This window comes from Oncorhynchus clarkii, chromosome 29 (assembly GCF_045791955.1).
Source record: "Oncorhynchus clarkii lewisi isolate Uvic-CL-2024 chromosome 29, UVic_Ocla_1.0, whole genome shotgun sequence".
In the NCBI taxonomy this organism is placed as follows: domain Eukaryota; kingdom Metazoa; phylum Chordata; class Actinopteri; order Salmoniformes; family Salmonidae; genus Oncorhynchus; species Oncorhynchus clarkii.
In genome coordinates, this window is record NC_092175.1 from 3,826,831 (window position 1) to 3,847,053 (window position 20,223).

The 20,223-nt window shown below is 40.7% G+C and overlaps 1 protein-coding gene across 2 annotated transcripts; it reads left to right on the forward strand.

Annotated features, from left to right (window-relative positions):
* Positions 1 to 190: 190 nt before the first annotated feature.
* Positions 191 to 19,055, forward strand: LOC139388453 (phosphatidylinositol 4-phosphate 5-kinase-like protein 1). 2 transcript variants are annotated; one of them, XM_071135117.1, is made up of 11 exons: positions 191 to 379; positions 1,740 to 1,940; positions 3,840 to 3,890; positions 6,781 to 6,935; positions 7,112 to 7,236; positions 12,002 to 12,036; positions 12,143 to 12,198; positions 12,303 to 12,415; positions 13,584 to 13,746; positions 13,864 to 13,902; positions 14,362 to 19,055. In XM_071135117.1, exons 1-11 carry the CDS (start codon positions 365 to 367, stop codon positions 14,822 to 14,824), a joined length of 1,416 nt encoding a protein of 471 aa, XP_070991218.1. In that variant the 5' UTR covers positions 191 to 364; the 3' UTR covers positions 14,825 to 19,055. The 2 variants fall into 2 exon arrangements, with proteins under 2 accessions (XP_070991218.1, XP_070991219.1); XM_071135118.1 differs by lacking the exons at positions 191 to 379; positions 13,864 to 13,902 and having other exon boundaries at positions 14,362 to 14,824.
* Positions 19,056 to 20,223: the final 1,168 nt, after the last annotated feature.

The following is a 20,223-nucleotide window of genomic DNA, read 5'->3' on the forward strand; positions in this document are numbered from 1 at the left end:
ATAGTTCTGGTATAGAATGTTTAGAATATGGTATATAATCAATATGCATTGATTCAAATAATCCATTTGAATTGTGTATCCAGGTCATCGTTGATCATATCAAACAATTCCTCATAGTCTACTGTAAATGGCTTTTGAATATATACTGTGCGCCCAAGTGTTTTCAGCTACAAACATGCGCTAATGCTTTGTGAAACGATGAGATTTCTGGTGCAGCATGTTGGGGGTTTCGCGCAGTGTCAGTGTCACTACATTACCGCTTGCATGCATTTATTGAAAGAACGGATTGCAATGTCAATCGGAGGAATGCGCTGATCTCGGGAACTATAGAGCAGACACAGGAGGGCCTGAATTAGCCTCATCGATGAGCCAAACTGAGGCAAGTATCTTCGTGTTATGGTCTATATTAGCCTACTAATGTTGACGCAAATATTATTTGGATATTGCTTGTTTTGTTAGGATATGTTTTGACCAAATGGGTGTAGCTTGCTGTAGTTCTTTTACGCGTTGTACACTTACCGTCAGAATGTGTATTCCATGGGCGCAATGAAAATGACAGGGCACCGGATAGGCGACATGTATCCGATTTGTGTGTGAAAAGTGTAATTTAGTTAGCAGGCGTAAGGATCATATTCAAACCATCTACCCAACATTGTTTTCAGAATTGTTAGTGGCAATATTACCGTTATGCGCATGCAATAACCTTTTATTGGATAGCCTGTTATATAGCCTATATTTTATTGTATACCCTATATATGGCAAAATAGTCCCTACTTTATTATGCTGCGGGTGTGGTGTCAAGTCGGTTCCACTGGTTAGTCGGTCAGTATGGAGCAGTGCAGATTCTCAAAATTGGAGTCCTTATTCAAAGATTCTGACACGTTGAGAAAAACCACCTATTTTCTTCCCCATGTTTTACCAATGGTTTATCCTCGATTCATCATGATTTAACATTGAACTACTATTGAGACTGTTACTAATATATTTGCTCCACAACAAGGACCTCTTTAGTTACAGCCCCTTGAATAGATAATGAAGGGCATGTCCTGCTGCTTTGAGAGTAAACAGCAACATCTAGGCCCTAGGGACTTGAAAATACTTGTTCCTCTCCTGCTTCTTGTCAATGACACAGCTGGTTGATCCATAGAATTAGGAATCGGAATACTAATTAATGAACTCGTGTCATTTAATAGGATTTCTATGGGTTTATCCGTGATCACTGGTGGGTCATATGTGGGAGAAGGAGAGAGTGAGAGACTAGCCTATATAGCCCTTAGTTATCGCCCAGCCGCTTGTTCCAAACCTAGGAAAGGCTGCTGGTGTCAAATGGATGTCGCTGGTTTGGTTCCACTGTTAATCAATATCAGGCCAATAAAAACGTTCCAATCTCTGAGGCCTATAGAGCCATTGGACCTTTGTGGCCGTGGTCACTTTCTGCATGCCTCAGGCAGCTCAGGTCTGTCTAGGTAAGACACGACTGTTATTGTCAGGTCTGTCTAGGTAAGACACGACTGTTATTGTCAACCTCTGGTTCTCCCAGCAACGACCTTACCACGCATGTTAATCGATAGGAAGACTAACCTACATAGTCTTACCGGTGTATGTGCTTTGTTATGGCACTCAATTGGAATCGGGGGGGAAAAAAGCCCTATCATTGATGTGGCATTTTGCGGAGATGGTTGCAAGTGCTGGATCTTGAGTACTCATTTGTGTGTGTGTGTGTGTCATCCCCACCCCAGATGGAGATGTCTGCGGGTCCAGCGGAGGGCACGCACAGGACTGGTACGGTGAAGAGGAAGATGTGGGGGGGTCTGAGGCAGCAGTGGAAGCTACTGGGCCTGTTTGAGATCGACCAGCAGCACGATTTCTACAGCCTCACCTCTATGATGAAGGAAGGCCTCTCTGCAGCCGTGCAGAACACCATCGACAACCCACCACCGGTGAGCACCCACAGGTCATTAAATGTGATGCAAGTAAATATGCGTTGCATTTTACTAAGCAAAAGTTCACACCTGTTTTTTTTTACGTAGGGGATAAAACACTCAAAACAAAGGCATAACAAGAGACTGTCATCCTTCACACCTCCTTTGCTTGTTTTTGGTACATCCCTCTGTGTTTAATGCCCTATGGGAATAACAGCTATTGTACAAACTTGCACAGGGGTACACGCGGTTCAAACACCTCACAGAGCAGGATTTTTTACAAGGGATAAGTAGTTTGAATTGAGCAGTATCTTTAGCTTGTGCAATCACATAGTGGTCTAAAGCTAACTGAATGGACCAAACAAACAAAAATGCAGACTTCTATTATGTGCCATTGCCAGCATTTAAAATGATTGGTTGCAAACTGGTTTCATTTACCGTGGTGGCTGATGCCTCTCAATTCCTCCTTAATTTGCATCACCTATCGTGTTCCCCAAGAGGGCCATGAGAAGGCCAAGAGTGGGGCTGAGGCATGAACAAAAGGAGCTCATCAGAGAGAGCCGTGTTTTCTTTTGCAAAACGTTTTGCACCGTTTTCTGTTGCGCGCCCTAATGAACATGGCCCAGGCTAAGGCTGGATTCTAACCTGTTATTGTCATCCTCATTTGTTTTCCATTGTCAAAAGATCTCTGAAACAACCATTTTGTTAAAGACATTAAGCCCCATTTAGACTTTACATCATTGAGGAGTCTTTGGATTCCAAACTGAAAACCTGCTCCCTTCTATCTGCCCCTAATAACTTGCCCTTGTGGATCTGAGAAAGTTTTGAGACGTTACCATATTGCTTACTCCTATCTGGTGGCCTCAGACCATAAAAGTCATCCGCATCAAGAACAGAGGGAATGGGGGTAAGTTTCCAGTTTGCAACGGAGTATTTGACTGAGCTATGGGAGGTGGCTATTAGTGGCTTGCTCTTTGTTTAGCCTTCTGCCTGCAGTGCTAGATGTTCCCCAATGTTCCCTAGGCAATGTGGGGTTGTCTGACCAACCCCATTGTTGTCCCTACAGAGGAGAAGGGATACAGAACACAGGCTGATATTAGAGCCAAGTGGAACGTAGTTGTTTGGATTGTGGAAAATGACACAAACACTTCATTTTATATTCCAAGGAAATTTGATTTGATGTAGGTGTATTCATGATCTAATTTGCAGCAACCATTATTTTGTCAATCGGTATTTGGTTACTCTGCCGGATCCTATGGTGGTGAATAAGAGGTCACAAGGGAGTTATTCACACACGCACGCACACGCACACGCACACACACACACACACACACACACACACACACACACACAGCATCAGACCCATTGAAACGGAGCCTACTGACTCAGCGTTGTGATACATGGTTGTCTCTTACTCACATATTCCCTTACACACACACACACACTTGTTGTTGATCCACCTCTTGTAGCATGTTAGCCTACTTTTGGCTGGGGTGCCATGTTTATATTTCCTGAAATGTTCAGTTGAGTTCGACAGAAAAGGGATCTGTAATTTTTTGTTGTTTGTGGACTGTCATTGCTGTTAATGGTCTTTTGTGTTTTTCGCACTTAACAGTTTCCCATGTGTATCAATAATGGTCCACCACCCAAAGGACATCCAGACAACTTGACACAACTGTGGGAAGCATTGAAGTTAACACAGGCCGCCATCCCTGTTGACTGCTTTCGACACCTTGTAGAGTCCATACCCCGACAAATTGAGTCTGTTCTGAGGGCAAAAGGGGGTGCAACTCAATATTTGGAAGGTGTTTCTAGGTGACCATTTGTCATTTAATTGGGCCCCAAATCCTTCTCAAAAGATAACTGCATAGTTAGTATATTTTCCAAGTAATTATTCCCTTTCTTCTTTTATCATAGGATGAATTGTCGGAAGATGACTACAGATTGGAGGTCACTCAAATACACAAGGTATGTTGATTTAAAAAAAATGTAACACAGTTGCAACACCAAAAGGTACAAATCGGGAAATTCATATCTCACAATTTCAGTCTTCAAAAAGATGTGAACAAACAACTTTTTTTCCTTATAGTGACATGGGGCCTCATTTATAAACCATGCGTACATACAAAATATACCACAAAATGCGTGTGCGCCAGTTACCTCAAAAGTTGGCTTTTATAAAAACTGAACTTGACCGCCACGCAAACTTCAGACCATGCGCATCTTCTTTTGGTTGATGTATTGTATTGCAAGTCGGCCTAAATATTTTGTGCAAATGGAGGATATGACACGCTTATTCATAAACAAATTCATAATAAGATGCATCCATTTGCCGTTAGTGAGAAGAGCAAAAATCATGTGTTTTATTTTTGGAATCTAAAATAATTAGACATAGGAATCTAATTCCTACTTATTTAATTTTCATAACCATTACAGAATAAATTCCTCACGTTTTCTGGCCGTGATGGGTTCATATTCCTGAAGTAGCCTACCACAAATGACCATGCGCATTTCTCATTTAATTGGGCCTATGTAGATATAGAATATCTAGGCCTATTTCCAGTTTTGCTACATGTGATCCCATAGGCAGCACAGTTTATAACCTACAGATGAATTTAATAGGTGAACATCAAGACAGTTGATCTTTTACTTTTGAAGTACGCTGTATTCAGACCCCTTGACTTTTTACACATTTTGTAATGTTACAGCCTTATTCTAAAATGGGTTAAATAAAAGAAGAATCCTCAGAGCAATCTACACACAATACCCCATAATGACATCACAATACCCCATAATGACATCACAATACCCCATAATGACATCACAATACCCCATAATGACATCACAATACCCCATAATGACATCACAATACCCCATAATGACATCACAATACCCCATAATGACATCACAATACCCCATAATGACAAAGTGAAAACAGGTTTTTAGAAATGTTTGCACATTTATTAAGATTAAAAATGTAAATACCTTATTTACATAAGTATTCAGACCCTTTGCTATGAGACTCGAAATTGAGCTCAGGTACATTCTTTTTCCATTGATTATCCTTGAGATGTTTCTACAAGTTGATTTGAGTCCAAATTCAATTGATTAGACATGTAAATTCAATTGATTGGCCATGATTTGCAAATGCATAAACACCTGTCTATATAAGGTCCCACAGTTGACAGTGCATGTCAGAGCAAAAACCAAGCCATGAGGTCGAAGTAATTGTCCATAGAACTCCGAGACAGGATTCTGTGGAGGCACATATCTGGGAAAGGGTACCAAAACAGCATTGAAGGTCTCTAAGAACACAGTGGCCTCCATCATTCTTAAATGGAAGAAGTTTGGAACCACCAAGACTCTTCCTAGAGCTGGCCCCCCAGCCAAACTGAGCAATTCAGGGAGAATGGCCTTTTTCAGGGAGGTGACCAAGAACCCGATGGTGACTCTGACAGAGCTCTAGAGTTCCTCTGTGGAGATGGGAGAACCTTTCAGAAGGACAACCATCTCTGCATCACTCCACCAATCAGGCATTATGGTAGAATGGCCAGACTGAAGCCACTCCTCAGGGGGATCTGCAGAGAAGAATAGGAGAAAATCCCCAAATACAGCTGTGCCAAGCTTGTAGCGTCATACCCGTTGCTGCACAGCTATTTTCAGGTCTATCCAGAGATGTTCGATTGCTCAGTTTGGCCGGGTGGCCAGCTCTAGGAAGAGTTTTGGCGGTCCCAAACATCTTCCATTTAAGAATGATGGAGACCACTGTGTTCTTGGGGATCATCAATGCTGCAGAAATGTTTTGGTAGCCTTCCCCAGATCTGTGCCTCGACAAAATCCTGTCCCGGAGCTCTACGGACAATTCCTTCGACCTCATGGCTTGGTCTTTTCTCTGACATGCACTGGGACTTAACAAAGACACGTGTGTGCCTTTCCAAATCATGTCCAATCAATTGAATTTACCACAGGTGGACTCCAATCAAGTGGTAGAAACATCTCAGGGATGGTCAATGGAAACAGGATGCACCTGAGCTAAATTTCAAGTCTCATAGCAAAGGGCCTGAATACTTGTGTAAATAAGGTATTTCTGATTTTTATTTTTAATAGATTTGCAAAAACTTCTAAAAACCTGTTTTCGCTTTGTCATTATTGGGTATTGTGTGTAGATTGATGGGGAAAACTATGAATTTAAACCATTTTAGAAAAACGTAACAAAAGGCTGTAACATAACAAAATGTGGAAAAAGTCAAGGGGTCTGAATACTTTCCTGTATGTAGCCTACTGTAATTTGAATTTCAATTGGTTTTGAGTAGCCTAGAGAATGTTTCAGAATTCATGGGCAGTCCAGCATATTAAGGTTGGAGGGCAAAAGTCCATGCAAAACATTGTTGAATTCAACTGTTCTGCTGACAGGTCCACAACAATGTTTCATTGTTTCCTCTTTCAGAAACTGTCACATTCCTTTGTCAAATTTCAGCATAAATTACTGTTGTTGTTTTTTTACATTCTGCCAACACAGTAAATTGACCAGTAGCTTATGTAAGATATTTGACCATATTCCTAGGCTACAGTACTGCTGTTCGATAACAGCGCAACATCATAAGCCTATTTCATCACAGAGCCTATACTAAGTCAGGACAGACATAGAAACACAATGATCTATTGATAAACAAAATATTGAACAACAATTTTGTCTGTGCAAACAGCCGGTATTTAATATGGCTAAAATATCTTGTAGAGTTCTTCAAGTATCAATTGTTGGACCTTTGTTGTTTCTTACCCACATAAATGTATCTACTACTGTTTGCTGATGCCAATATGATTTGAACTCTCTCTTTCTCTCCCCCTCTCTCTGAAGGCCTTCAGAATGGAGACGTTTGCAGGGCCAGTGTTTGCCAGCTTGCGTCGCTCCCTGGGGATGACAGAAAAGGAGTATCAGCACTCTCTCTCCAACGACGGTTCCTACCTGCAGTTCATCAGCAACTCCAAAAGCAAGGCCGACTTCTTTCTCACGTGCGTAGGCATATTCTACTCCTCTCATCTTTTTAAGTGGGAGAACTTGCACAATTGGTGGCTGACTAAATACTTTTTTGCCCCACTCTATAGTGCAAATATAGGAAAGATACTTTCTTACTCTTATCTGGCCAAAGTATATGCTCAAACACAATGCATTTCTCTTTCTCATCCAGGAACGATAAGCGGTTCTTTCTGAAGACCCAGAACAAGAGAGAGGTGCAATTCCTCCTGTCCAACCTAAGAATCTACATGGAGCACCTAGAGAAGTATCCTCATTCACTGCTGGTCAAGTTCTTAGGTAAGACACAGGACTCTGATCTTATAGTCCATTGGCCAGCCGGAAAATGTGTTCACTTTGGCAGGGGTGGCATGGACCCCAAAAATCTAAGGGGTTATCAAGTATGTTAGAATGGCTGGGGTGAGAATTTATCATTTTTCAAACACCTGAAACAACTTTTTTCCTGCAATGTAGAGCCATAATCTTAATTCTTTGTAAAAAGATGTCTATTTATCTAAGCATACCTCTTGAGCTTTATGTATCCTCTTGACTGGTGGTTATTTTTTAAAGAAACTAAATATGCTTCTCTTCATCACTGCTAAAATATGGGTTAAAGAGTGTGAGTCTTATTCAGTACATTTGTTTTTGCTTGCTTTTCTAAAGTATACCAATCTTGCCAGCAGGCATGCCAGCTAAGATAGAGATTGACTGTCACGTTCGTGTGTAGAGACGGACCAAGGCGCAGCTGATGTTGAGTTCCACATCATTTATTAAAAGTGAAATTTAGCAAAACAAAACAATAAACGAACAACGAACCGTGACTACAGAGGTGCTACGTGTACTAACTCAAAACAATATCCCACAAACACTACTTAAATATGATCCCCAATTAGAGACAACCATTAACAGCTGCCTCTAATTGGGAATCATACAAAATCACCAACATAGAAAAACCAAAACTAGAACCCCGCATAGAAATAATAAACTAGACTGACCCCTCAGTCACGCCCTGACCTACGCCACCATAGAAAATAAAGGCTCTCTATGGTCAGGATGTGACATTGACAGGGCTGGGGAGTAACTGATTGCATGTAATCAGCATGTTGTATGTGAGTCTAAGCAATAGAAGGTTTGCAGGCTGATAAAGGAATGTTGAAACAAGTTGGAATGCTCACATGCTCATCGTAAATGACTGTATCAAACAACAATGGAACATTCTATTGGGGGGGGGGGGGGGTCTTATTTATAACCAATGGGATTTGGTTAATTTTTGCCATCCGATTTAATGATGGCAAAATCATAGGCAGAAGCTAGCTATCTGTCGATGTACCCTTGAGCAAGGCAATTAACCCAAATTGCTCCTGTAAGTCACTCTGGATAAGTGTCTGCTAAAAACGACAACAGTTTTTTTCATTTGAATTATTCCAGAGCTGGGTTCAATTTGAATTTGAAGGCAATCAATTCAGGAAGTTAACTTAAATTGAACATTTGAAAAAAAACAGCATCTATTTTCAATGAGGAGTCAGTTTTTACATTTTTAATTTGTAATTAAAATAACTTCCTGAATTGACTGCCTTAAATTCAAATTAAATTCAAATTGAAATTCAAATTGACCCCAGCCCTGGTTGATTCCCTCATAATCAGACGATTGGTTAGAATGTTATGTTGGAATGCTGTGTATATGACAGGATTCAAGACATATATTTTATATTTAACAATTATAGCATCATTTTGCATATCAGTATTATCACTACAAACTAGTAAAATATCCCTTTAGGAATATTATAGATACATTTTTTATTGTTTGAAAATAAAACATAGAAATTAGGGATGCAAATACTGACCAAAAACAGTCAGAGTTTTTGGCACATTTTACAAATATTTTACAAAGATGATACATTTTGCAAACCTGGCTAAATTGGTTGTGTTTCTTGATAACTATAATAAATGTTTTTATTATCATTAGGCATATTCTACTTATTATTAAAAGAGGCGTGGCAATGTCAGACCAATCCAAGTTAGAACAATGGAACTGGTTGGTGTCCATATTGGAAAATGTGTACCCTATAGCCTATGGTTAAATCAGCAATAGCTAGGCATCCTTGTTTAGACTTATTTTCTAGTTTTATGTAGGCATTTTGTGAAAATGGATTACCTGTATCTCATTGCTGTATGTAAGGCATTCCTATGGGATGTCATATACGGGGAAGGTTTCACATCACATTTCTTGATATTTAATATAATTTTAATTAATAGATATTAATCACATGTTGAATACTTCTAGAACATTTTCTATGTGTTTTAATATAATATATTTGAAACGGCTACAAAACTCTGCAAATCTGACTGCTTTTTTGACATATTTTTGCCACTTCTGGTAATATTTAGCTAAATACATATTCAGTGAGCTCCAACAGTATTGGGACGCATTTTTGGTTGTTTTGGTTCTGTACTCCAGTACTTTGAATTTGAAATGATACAATGACTATGACATTTAAGTGCGGACTGTTAGCTTTAATTTGCGGGTATTTTCATCCATATTGGGTGTTTATAAATTACAGCACTTTTTGTACATAGTCCCCCCATTTTAGGGAACCAAACGTATCGGGACAAATTCACTTATACTACCGGTCAAAAGTTTAGAACACCTACTCATTCAAGGGTTTTTCTTCATTTTTACTATTTTCTACATTGTAGAATAATAGTGAAGATGTCAAAACTATGAACTAACACATATGGAATCATGTAGTAACCAAAAAAGTGTTAAACAAATCAAACTCTATTTTATATTTGAGATTCTTCAAAGTAGCCACCCTTTGCTTCAATGACAGCTGTCACGTCTGCTTCCAACTCACACCCTCAAACACGTAGATCCCCTGAAAGCAGCTCACTCTCCAGATCCCAATCACCTGAATTCTAATCACCTGTTCACACACCTGTATGTCATTATCACACTATTTAGTTCAGTTCTTTGCACCCCATCACTGTGAGGTATTGTTTGTTTTGTGTCACACGGCTTGCGGAGCACTGTTGTCTCCGTGATTTACTCCCTCCTGTGTATGATAGTTTTTGCCTGCCTCACTAACGACGCCTTTTGCCAATTCCATGCCTGTATTTTAGCCTATAGGATTTGCTGTTATCTACCTATTGTCTGATCTCCCGGACAACGTTACGAGCCTTTTCCCTGCCTGTACTGTTGCCCTTTTGAACCCCCTGTGTATGACCTTCTGCCTGCCCCTGGACCTAGCTACCTGCCTCCTCCTGTGTATGACCTTCTGCCTGCCCCTGGACCCAGCTATCTGCCTCCTCCTGTGGTCCTGTACAATAAACACCTGCTGCGCCCTGCTTGAAACCAGCTCTCTGTCTCCCCTCGTGTTCATTACAACAGCTTTGCACACTTGGCATTCTCTCAACCAGCTTCATGAGGTAGTCAGCTAGAATGCATTTCCATTAACAGGTGTGCCTTGTTAAAAGTTAATTTGTAGAATTTCTTTCCATCTTAATGTGTTTGAGCCAATCAGTTGTGCTGTGACAAGGTAGGAGGGGTATACAGAAGTTAGCCCTATTTGGTAAAAGTCCATATTATGGCAAGAACAGCTCAAATATGCAAAGAGAAACATGAAGGTCAGTCAATACGAAACATTTCAAGAACTTTGAAAGTTTCAAGTACAGTCGGAAAAAACATCAAGCACTATGATGGAACTGGCTCTCATGAGGACCGCCACAGGAATCGAAGACCCAGAGTTACCTCTGAGGCAGAGGATAGGTTCATTGGAGTTACCAGCCTCAGAAATTGGAGCCCAAATAAATGCTTCAGAGTTCAGTAACAGACACATCTCAACATCAACTGTTCAGAGGAGACTGTGTGAATCAGGCCTTCATGGTCAAATTGTCGCAAAGAAACCACTATGAAAGGACACCAATAATAAGAAGAGACTTGCTTGGGCCAAGAAACACAAGCAATGGACGTTAGACCGGTGGAATTTAGTCCTTTGGTCTGGAGTCCAAATTGGAGATTTTGGTTCCAACCGCCGTGTCTTTGTGAGCGCGGTGTGGGTGAACGGATGATTTTCGCATGTCTATTTCCAACAGTAAAGCATGGAGGTGGTGGTGTTATGGTGTGGTGGTGCTTTGCTGGTGACACTGTCTGTGATTTATTTAGAATTCAAGGGACACTTAACCAGCATGGCTATCACAGCATTCTGCAGTGATACGCCATCCCATCTGGTTTGGGCTTAGTGGGACGATCATTTGTTTTTCAACAGGACAATGACCCAACACACCTCCAGGCAGTGTAAGGGCTATTTGACCAAGAAGGAGAGTGATGGTGTACTGCATCAGATGACCTGGCCTCCCAAATCCCCCGGCCTCAACCAAATTGAGATGTTTGGGATGAGTTGGACCGCAGAATGAAAGCAGCCAACAAGTGCTCAGCATATGTGGGAACTCCTTCAAGACTGTTGGAAAAGCATTCCAGATGAAGCAGGTTGAGAGAATTCCAAGAGTGTGCAAAGCTGTCATCGAGGCAAAGGGTGGCTATTTGAAGAATCTCAAATATAAAATATATTTTGATTTGTTTAATACTTTTTTGGTTACTACATCATTCCATATGTGTTATTTCATCGTTTTGATGTCTTCACTATTATTCTACAATATAGAAAATAGTGAAAATAAAGAAAAACCCTTGAATGAGTAGGTGTTTCTAAACTTTTGACCGGTAGTGTATGTGTATTAAAGTAGTCAAAAGTTTAGTATTTGGTCCCGTAGTCCGAGCACACAATGACAACATCAAGCGTGTGACTCTACAAACGTGTTGAATACATTTGCTGTTTGTTTTGGTTGTGTTTCAGATTATTTTCTGCTCAATGGTAAATGTTGTATTGTGTCATTTTGGATGAACTTTTTATTATAAATTAGAATATATTATGTTTCTAAACACTTCTACATTTTACCCCCTTTTATTATTCTTTGCCACTGCAAAGTGGACAAATATGTGAAATTTGGCCTGCTGGACCATGGAAGATGTTTGTAGTTGACTGAAGTATACATTTTTTTTGCTTTCAAGGTGTCCACAGGATCAAAATTCCACATAGGAGGAAGGTACTGACTGATTATGGATTGTTATTCATAGCCATATTGTTTATTATTATCATTATTTATTAGCTATAACTTAGTTTGTTCATGCCTTGTCTTACCTTTTTCACAGAAGTACTTTATTGTAATGCAGAGTGTTTTTTACCCTGACGATCGAATAAATGCCAGGTAAGCCTGTTTCAGAGTAAAACAAAACAGTCTGGTGTGAGAAATGTATTACAGGCACTGTGGTAACAACACTGTTAAACTGACTTTGTTGCTTGTTGTTGCAGGTATGACATCAAGGGTTGTGAGGTGAGCCGGTGGACAGACCCAGCTCCAGAGGGAAGTCAGGTTATCGTTGTTCTCAAGGACTTGAACTTCGAGGGCCAGTACATCACTTTGGGTAAGGGTAAGGAATCCTGTCATAGTATGTTACAGAATGAGATATGTTATTCATGAGGACTGATTACAATGAAAGGAAATACCTTACCTTGTTTTAGTAATTGAGGTAAGCCAATTTGGCAATTTTTAGCATGTAAATCTTGGTGGGGCAAACCCAAAAACCTTTTGAGGGGATGCATGCCAGCAAATACACTACACAACACTAAACAACACATTAATTGCACTATAACGGTGACAAACGATGCCCACAAACTTTTAGGGTGTACATAAAGCTGTCCCAATAGTAGTCCCAACAACTTACCATTGCTACAACTGGCAGACAATCAGCAGACAACCACTCACTGTTGAATTTGCGATTTCTAACTTTTTGTGTAATGTTTATGTTCAATGGTCGATGAGCACCAATATGTTTTATCTATAATTTCTCTTCATTATTTATCTTTATATGACAAGGACTAAAAAGGATTTGCCAGTAGATTGTCGACTTGATTCCTGATGATGACTGCTAGCTAAGATTTTGAAAGTATGATGTTGACATGAGTCCAATCAAATTTTTGAGCTCTACCCTTAGATTTGGCAGTGACGTAGTGTCCCAATGAGTGACAGAACACTGAGCCCAACCCTACACTCTGTATTTTCCGCTGGCTGCCCCACCAGCACAGAAAGCACTGAGCTAGGTTGAAACACCTGCATTTTGGAGTTGCCTTACTCAAGAAAGCAAAAAAGAGACCATGTTTGTATTTTACTGAAAGTCACCCTTGATAAGAATGTATGTTGACCAATGTTTTTTTTAAATACCTAGGGGCCTAGGGGGCAGAACAACAGATTTTTACATTGCCAGCTCGGGGATTTGATCCAGCAACCTTTCGGTTACTGGCCCAACACTGTAACCACTAGGCTACCTGCCACCCCAAAATGTGGCTTTATTGACTCAATGATAATTATAATAATTATATATATTTTTTTACATTGTTTGCAAACTGATATGTAACACGTATTAATGCCAAAATAACATGCAAAACAAGCACCCCCCCCACCCCCCACCCCCCAAAAAGGTGGGGCTCAAAATGATGGGCGGCACTGGTAATGACACTGTAACGGGGTAGTAAGTGGTACATACAGTTATAGAGTCCAAACCAGTTTTGCAATATATGTGTTTGTGTTGATAGACCAGCACCGTCCATGGCTGCTCCGGCAGGTGGAGATTGACACGTCGTTCCTGCAGAGACTCAACGTGCTGGACTACAGCCTCCTGGTGGCTCATCAGCCCCTGCACCAGGATGAACGCCACCAGTGCCTGTCCTTCGCCACCCTTATCATGCGCACTAAAAAGTGGGTGGGATTTTCCTTTTTGTATTATTTTTTTCTGTCTTTGATTATTTCTTTATGTTTTAGTGACATATTCAGGCCTCAAAAGTGGTGTAATGTTGAGATCAATATTTTCCCCAGGTCCTGGTCTTTCTTCAGGACAAAACCAATGACTTCCAGGCATGTAGTTACCACAAATATACTTCTTGGCTATACAATAACATGCATAACCACCACGAGCAACTATCTAGTATTTGTCTCCTCTAAAATCAGTCAACGGTGGTATTTTTTAGGTTGGCCATGCTGCCTCACTCTTGGCTCTTACCCTCCCCTCTTTAACCTCTCAGGTAGACATGCTGGCTCTAATAACTTTGTTACCCTTCATAGAGATGGATAGAGGCTTTACTTACCACAAAGCCTGTTTTAACATGGGCAGCGCCATTGAGTGGAAGAAAATGGAACTGCCTATTTTTAATAGAGATAGCATGGGCAGTGCCATTGAGGGCTATCACAGAAGTGTTCATGGCAAAGATAAGTGTGCCCTATTTCTATATCTGTTACCCTCTCCTCTTTAACCTTTCAGGTGGCCATGTTGTCTCTAATAACTCTGGGTACCCCCTCTCCGCTTTAACCTCTCAGGTCAGTGATCACATGCTCAAGCCCCACCCATGCGGGCATGCCCACTGTTCCGGGGGCGGTCCCAGAGGAAGATTCCGCCCTGTTGGTATCAGAGATGGACGGCGGGACAGGAAGTTGCAGCGTTACTGAGTCACGGGTAGGAAGTGGCCTGGGCAGTGCCCCTTCCAGGAGACCCTGTACTGAGCAGCCGGTGGGAACGGTCACGGATTCGATGGAACTGCAAGACTTCCAGGCCCAGAACCGCCGGCTGCTGCCCAACTTCAGAAACCCGCTGCACGTCATTGACGGACCGGAGCATCGCTACTTTGTGGGCATCATCGACATCTTCACTGTCTACAGCTTCAAGAAGAGGCTGGAGCATTGGTGGAAGAGACTGCGGCACCCAGGGCAGGCCTTCTCCACCGTCAGCCCCCCCGCTTACTGCCATAGGCTCTGCCAGTGGGTACAGGACCACACCAGGTAGACTCAGAAAGAGGGGAGGATGAGAATGGTTACTCCCACTAGCACGCTGTCTGCCCAGGGACACACACGCACGCAAATACACACACAAAGACTAGCAACTGTGACGCTGTTCAGAGACATAAAGCTATTCTTTTAAAGCACTGTAATTTCAGATTGACCAAGAGGCAGTTATTTTCATGTTTCCACATGTCCAGACCAAAGCCAAAACGAACATAAACCATTATATTGAAATATATTACTCACCACAGCGGATAAATGGGTTCTCCCTCTTCATATTCTTTCATTTTCTTTAAGTAACAAAGAAGAAGGTGCAACATTTAAAATCTAGTGCTATGAATTGATTAGCTGATTTTCCAAAGTATAATCGTTTTTGAATGGTTGAAGTTTAGTTTGTGAATCAATAACGAAAACCAAAATTATTTTTCAAATTTGCCATCTGTTTTAAAAAAAAAATTTTTTTACGTTTGACTCCTATGGATTTTTTTTCTCCTAATTTAACTTTGACGTTTTGATAAATGTTGTATATTGTTGTATGTTTTTTTTAAGTGCCTTTCTTAGGCACTTCTCAGTAGTTGGTATTCAGACTTACTTATGCAGGTGCGTAACGGGCTTTGCAGTCGTGGTTCACTTGCGCGCGCGCTGAATACATACACCTTTCAATACGGTGTACCTTTCATTTTGACGACATTCACTAGAATGGGTTCAGAATATAAGGATCAATGAATGAAACCCATCTAAAGATATGCATATTCGTGTCCATTTCAGGACCAACTAGTCGACCAACTATATTTATTTAGGCACATTTTGGGTTAAGAAAGTATGTATGAATCATAAAAAAGTACAGGGTTTGGAGAGCTTTTACACACTAAATGCAGTGCATTCGGAAAGTATTCAGACCCCTCGACTTTTTCCACATTTTGTTACATTACAGCCTTATTCCAAAATGGATAAAACAATCTATGCACAGCGTTGGACTAGTAACCGAAAGGTTGCAAGATCAAATCCCTGAGCTGACAAGGTACAAATCTGTCGTTCTGCCCCTGAACAAGGTAGTTATCCCACTGTTCCTAGGCCGTCTTTGAAAATAAGAATTTGTTCTTAACTGACTTGCCTAGTAAAATAAATAATGACAAAGCAATTTTTGCAAAATGTCAACAAAAAAAACCTGAAATATCACATTTACATAAGCATTCAGATCTTTTACTCAGTACTTTGTTGAAGCTCCTTTGGCAGTGATTACAGCCTCGACTTTTCTTGAGTATGACGCTACAAGCTTGGCACATATGTATTTGGGGAGTTTCTCCCATTTGTTCTATGTAGATCATCTCAAGCTCTGGATGGGGAGTGTTGCGGCACAGCTATTTTCAGGTCTCTCCAGAGAAGTCCGGGCTCTGGCTGGGCCACTCAAGGACTTTCAGAGACTTGTCCCGAAGCCACTACAGCATTGCCTTGGCTGTGTGCTTAGAGCCATTGTCCTGTTGGAAGGGGAAACGTCAAAGATAGGTCCTGAGCGCTCTGGAGCAGCTTTTCATAAAGGATCTCTTTACTTTGGTCCGTTCATCTTTCCCTCCATCCAGACTAGTCTCCCAGTCCCTGCCGCTGAAAAATATCCTGACAGCATGATGCTGCCACCACCATGCTTCACCATAGGCATGGTGCCAGGTTTCCTCCAGACGTGACGCTTGGCATTCAGGCCACCGTTCCTAGGCCGTCATTGAAAATAAGAATTTGTTCTTAACTGACTTGCCTAGTTAAATAAAGATTTTAAAAATCAAACTAAAGATTGATCAGCGAAAATTGTAATTTAATCCATTTTAGAATAAGGCTGTAACAAAATGTGGAAATTGTCCAGGAGTCTGAATACTTTCTGAATGCACTGTATATTGATGGATAAAAAAATACAGTGGTTTGATTCATCGTGAAAGTTTAAGTTCAACCCATGAAATATTGGAAGGTGTAAAAAAAAAAGGGTGTACAATAGGGATTGAACAATAGCCCTATATATCTACACCATCATCACTAATCGTGGAACTGTATGACAATGGTCCAGTCATGGTAGACCGTGCACCAGGCTACAGGTTTAACCTGCTACGAGTGGCCTGAGTTCCATAATGATTAAAATGTTCCAAATTATTGCACAGTGTTAGCCTAATATAATCCACTAATGCTAGCGACCCTCAAGAACAACTACACGGACGTGACAGAGGAAAGAAAGGTCAACGGAATGGAATGCTGCAAAATGTAGGAAATTGACAGTTAGAAATGTTGTGGGTATTATGGATGATGGCTCCCAATTGTGGCTAATATTTAACCCGATACAAATTCTAAACCAAAACGTAGAAAAGCATGGGCAAAGAATTAAAACTAGAATCATAAACCAATTCGGTAAGTTGGGTGCTATTCTGTCATTTGCGCATTGGCTATAAAAACCTATACTAAAGCTTGGGTCTCTATACTTAATTCCTGCAAGTTATAAGGCCATCCTTTTATAAACTTCACTATGTGAAAGTTGATATGCTTCAGTTTGCTGGCATGACTGGTTTCCCATTTGTCTCCAGCGCTCATAATAAGACAATATAGATCTAAAACAAGTGTAATTTATATTTACAATCCCCTTATCCAAATGGTTAACTCATTTACTTACCTCTGATCAATAGCTCTTATCAATTTCTAAATTACAGTGCATGGAGAATGCTGTTATTTCATTCGCAAAAATAAAGTAAATGCTTTTTCCACTTGGAACAGGCAGGTTTGCTCGACCTTATCCATGGTTTCCTCCCGCATAAAGGTGGTGAAATGATGATGTATTATGGTGTATCTGTAGACATACCTCCGCCACACCTTCATTTCTTAGATCTGCACCCTGAACGAATAGCGGGTGAATAGCATGCTATTCTCATGCTTAAGGGGATACCTCGGGATTATCTACTTGCCCAGAGTCAGATGAACTCTGTGTCTAGTACGGAAGTTAGAGGTCATTTTGTGAGCCAATATGCTAACTAGTTTTAGTGCAATGACTAGAAGTACAGTATATGGGTATCTACTAGCATGATAGCAGATACCTATAGACTTCCAGTCATTGCGCTAATGCTAGTTAGCAATTGCACTAGCGCTAGTTAGTAACTTCCTTCAAACTGCACCATTGCCAAAATTCCGAAGTATGCCTTTAAGTTCAATGTCAGAATACATATAGAGAGAAAAATGCAAATTGTTCAATTTACGCGCGCATAACTCCACTGGTCAGAATTCCGCCCCCAAGTGAATATACTCTCCTGATACCACTGTGCATGACTGTGGTTCTGCAGTATATTGTTTATTTATTTATTCTTTATGCAGTTATGGCAAGGTCAGCATAAAGGGGTAATGTTTCAAAATGCCGACAAACAGCTGTCATTTAATACGACTGCCTAGTGGCGCAGCGGTCTAAGGCACTGCATCTCAGTGCAAGAGGCGTCACTACAGTCCCTGTTTTGAATCCAGGCTGTATCACATCCGGCCGTGATGGGAGTCACGGAGGGCGGCACACAATTGGCTCAGCGTCGTCCGGGTTTGACTGGGGTAGGCCATCATTGTAAGTAAGAATTTGTTCTTAACTGACTTGCCTAGTTAAATAAAATAAATAAATACAAATTGTTATTCTGATGGTTTTTACGTTTTAGCTTATTTTTGACTTACCTGAACTTGGGACACCCTAGGTAAATTGAAAATAAGCTAAAACTTGTGAACTATCCCTTTAATGTTGCCTCAGCAGAGATATTACTTACACTGTCCAATTTTACAGCAAAATGCAGGCTACACACTTGGGGCCTCGAGTTCTTAGTATTTGCTGTTGAAAATATAACCCAAATGTGATTTACACCTGCTTAGGTGCTCTCCATTCTGCACCTCACCTGGGACACCCAGTGTCAGTCAGGGAAATATGTGGATTTCGGAGGTTTTCCACATTGACTGGGTCAGAATTGTTTTTCAAAGTAAGGCACTGTATTTACAAGGTTTTAGTTGTCTCTGGAAAAAATTATAAATACCCTGATTTAAGGACTGGGATATGTGGTGACCACATGTTCACTAATGTAGCCTACTTCATTGATACAGTAAGGGTGTGGATTGGCAACTCCAACTCTCTCCTGGCTCAACTTGTTTAACCCTACCCCTAAGTCATGTTTGTGCCTTCTGCCTGCAAATGGTATGTGCTGAAACCTTTTCTCAATGCATAAATAACTTTTTCGAGTTAAGTTGTGTGTAAAGTTTGCTTATTTGCTTACTGGGCTGTATCTAACTCTGTTATCCTCTCTAATCCTATACTGGCCAATTCCACGGTAACAGAGTGATGATGAGACTAAGATTTTTCACATTAAAATGTATGTCAAACAAAAATCAATGATTGCCAAGTTAAACAAACCATTTATACTGCAAATTAAACAAAAACACATTTACTTGAAGAACAGCGCAGATGCAACATTTTGTAAGAATGTGCCATCATTCTGTTACCAAACTTTGCCACTAAGCTAGTGGAAGAAAAGAAAAACACAATAGCACAATTCAAACAGTATATCCTACACTACAGATATACGGGTAACTGCCAAAATAACGGAAACGCAAACATAAAGTGTGTTAATAGGGTGTTGGGCCACCACGAGCCAGAACAGCTTCAATGCACCTTGGCATCGATTCTATAAGTCGGGTTCAGTCTAAACAGTCTAAGCCGGGGCAGTGGGGGTTCTGCTAAGCTATACGGAATTGTTTTAATAATGTAGCTATTCATTTGGCCTTACTGCAATTAGCCCATATAAATGCATTGAATAACAGATTCCCTTACATGGAACAACAAATAGTCCTCACAAAAAAATCTAAAGGAAGTTTGTCCCGAATTGTCTGTCCTATATCTGAGAGATATAAGAAAGATCAGGATTTTTATTTTTTTTTGTACATGTTTTGTACAACCCCTTATTTTTTGCGACTAAACTGTCTCAAAATATACTGTATTTCCATTCATATTTTCAACTGGTATCGGGGTACCTTGTGAGGCCTGTGGCGCAATCAACCGGCATGTACGTGTTCGTGAGAGTCTCACCTCTCCACAGAAGGGTCATATTAGTGTGTAGCTCAAACTGTGTGGACTCTACAGCTAGAAGTTGGCAGATCGGCTGTACCCGACTTCAGACGAGTCCCAAGACACTTGTGGGGGTCGTAGAGAAAAAAACGGAGAACCCCATCGTCTCATCTTTCCATAATTGTTTGTAGGCTGAACAGTTTTTGTGAGAAGAATCATTTTCAGGATGTCTCATGGTCTGACAAACACCGCTCCAGCTCTGTCACCTTTCACCACAGATGCAGAAGTGCGATATAGGTGGGTGCGGTTGATTGAGATGCATCCAATGCAAAAAAACAAGTTCTGCTGGG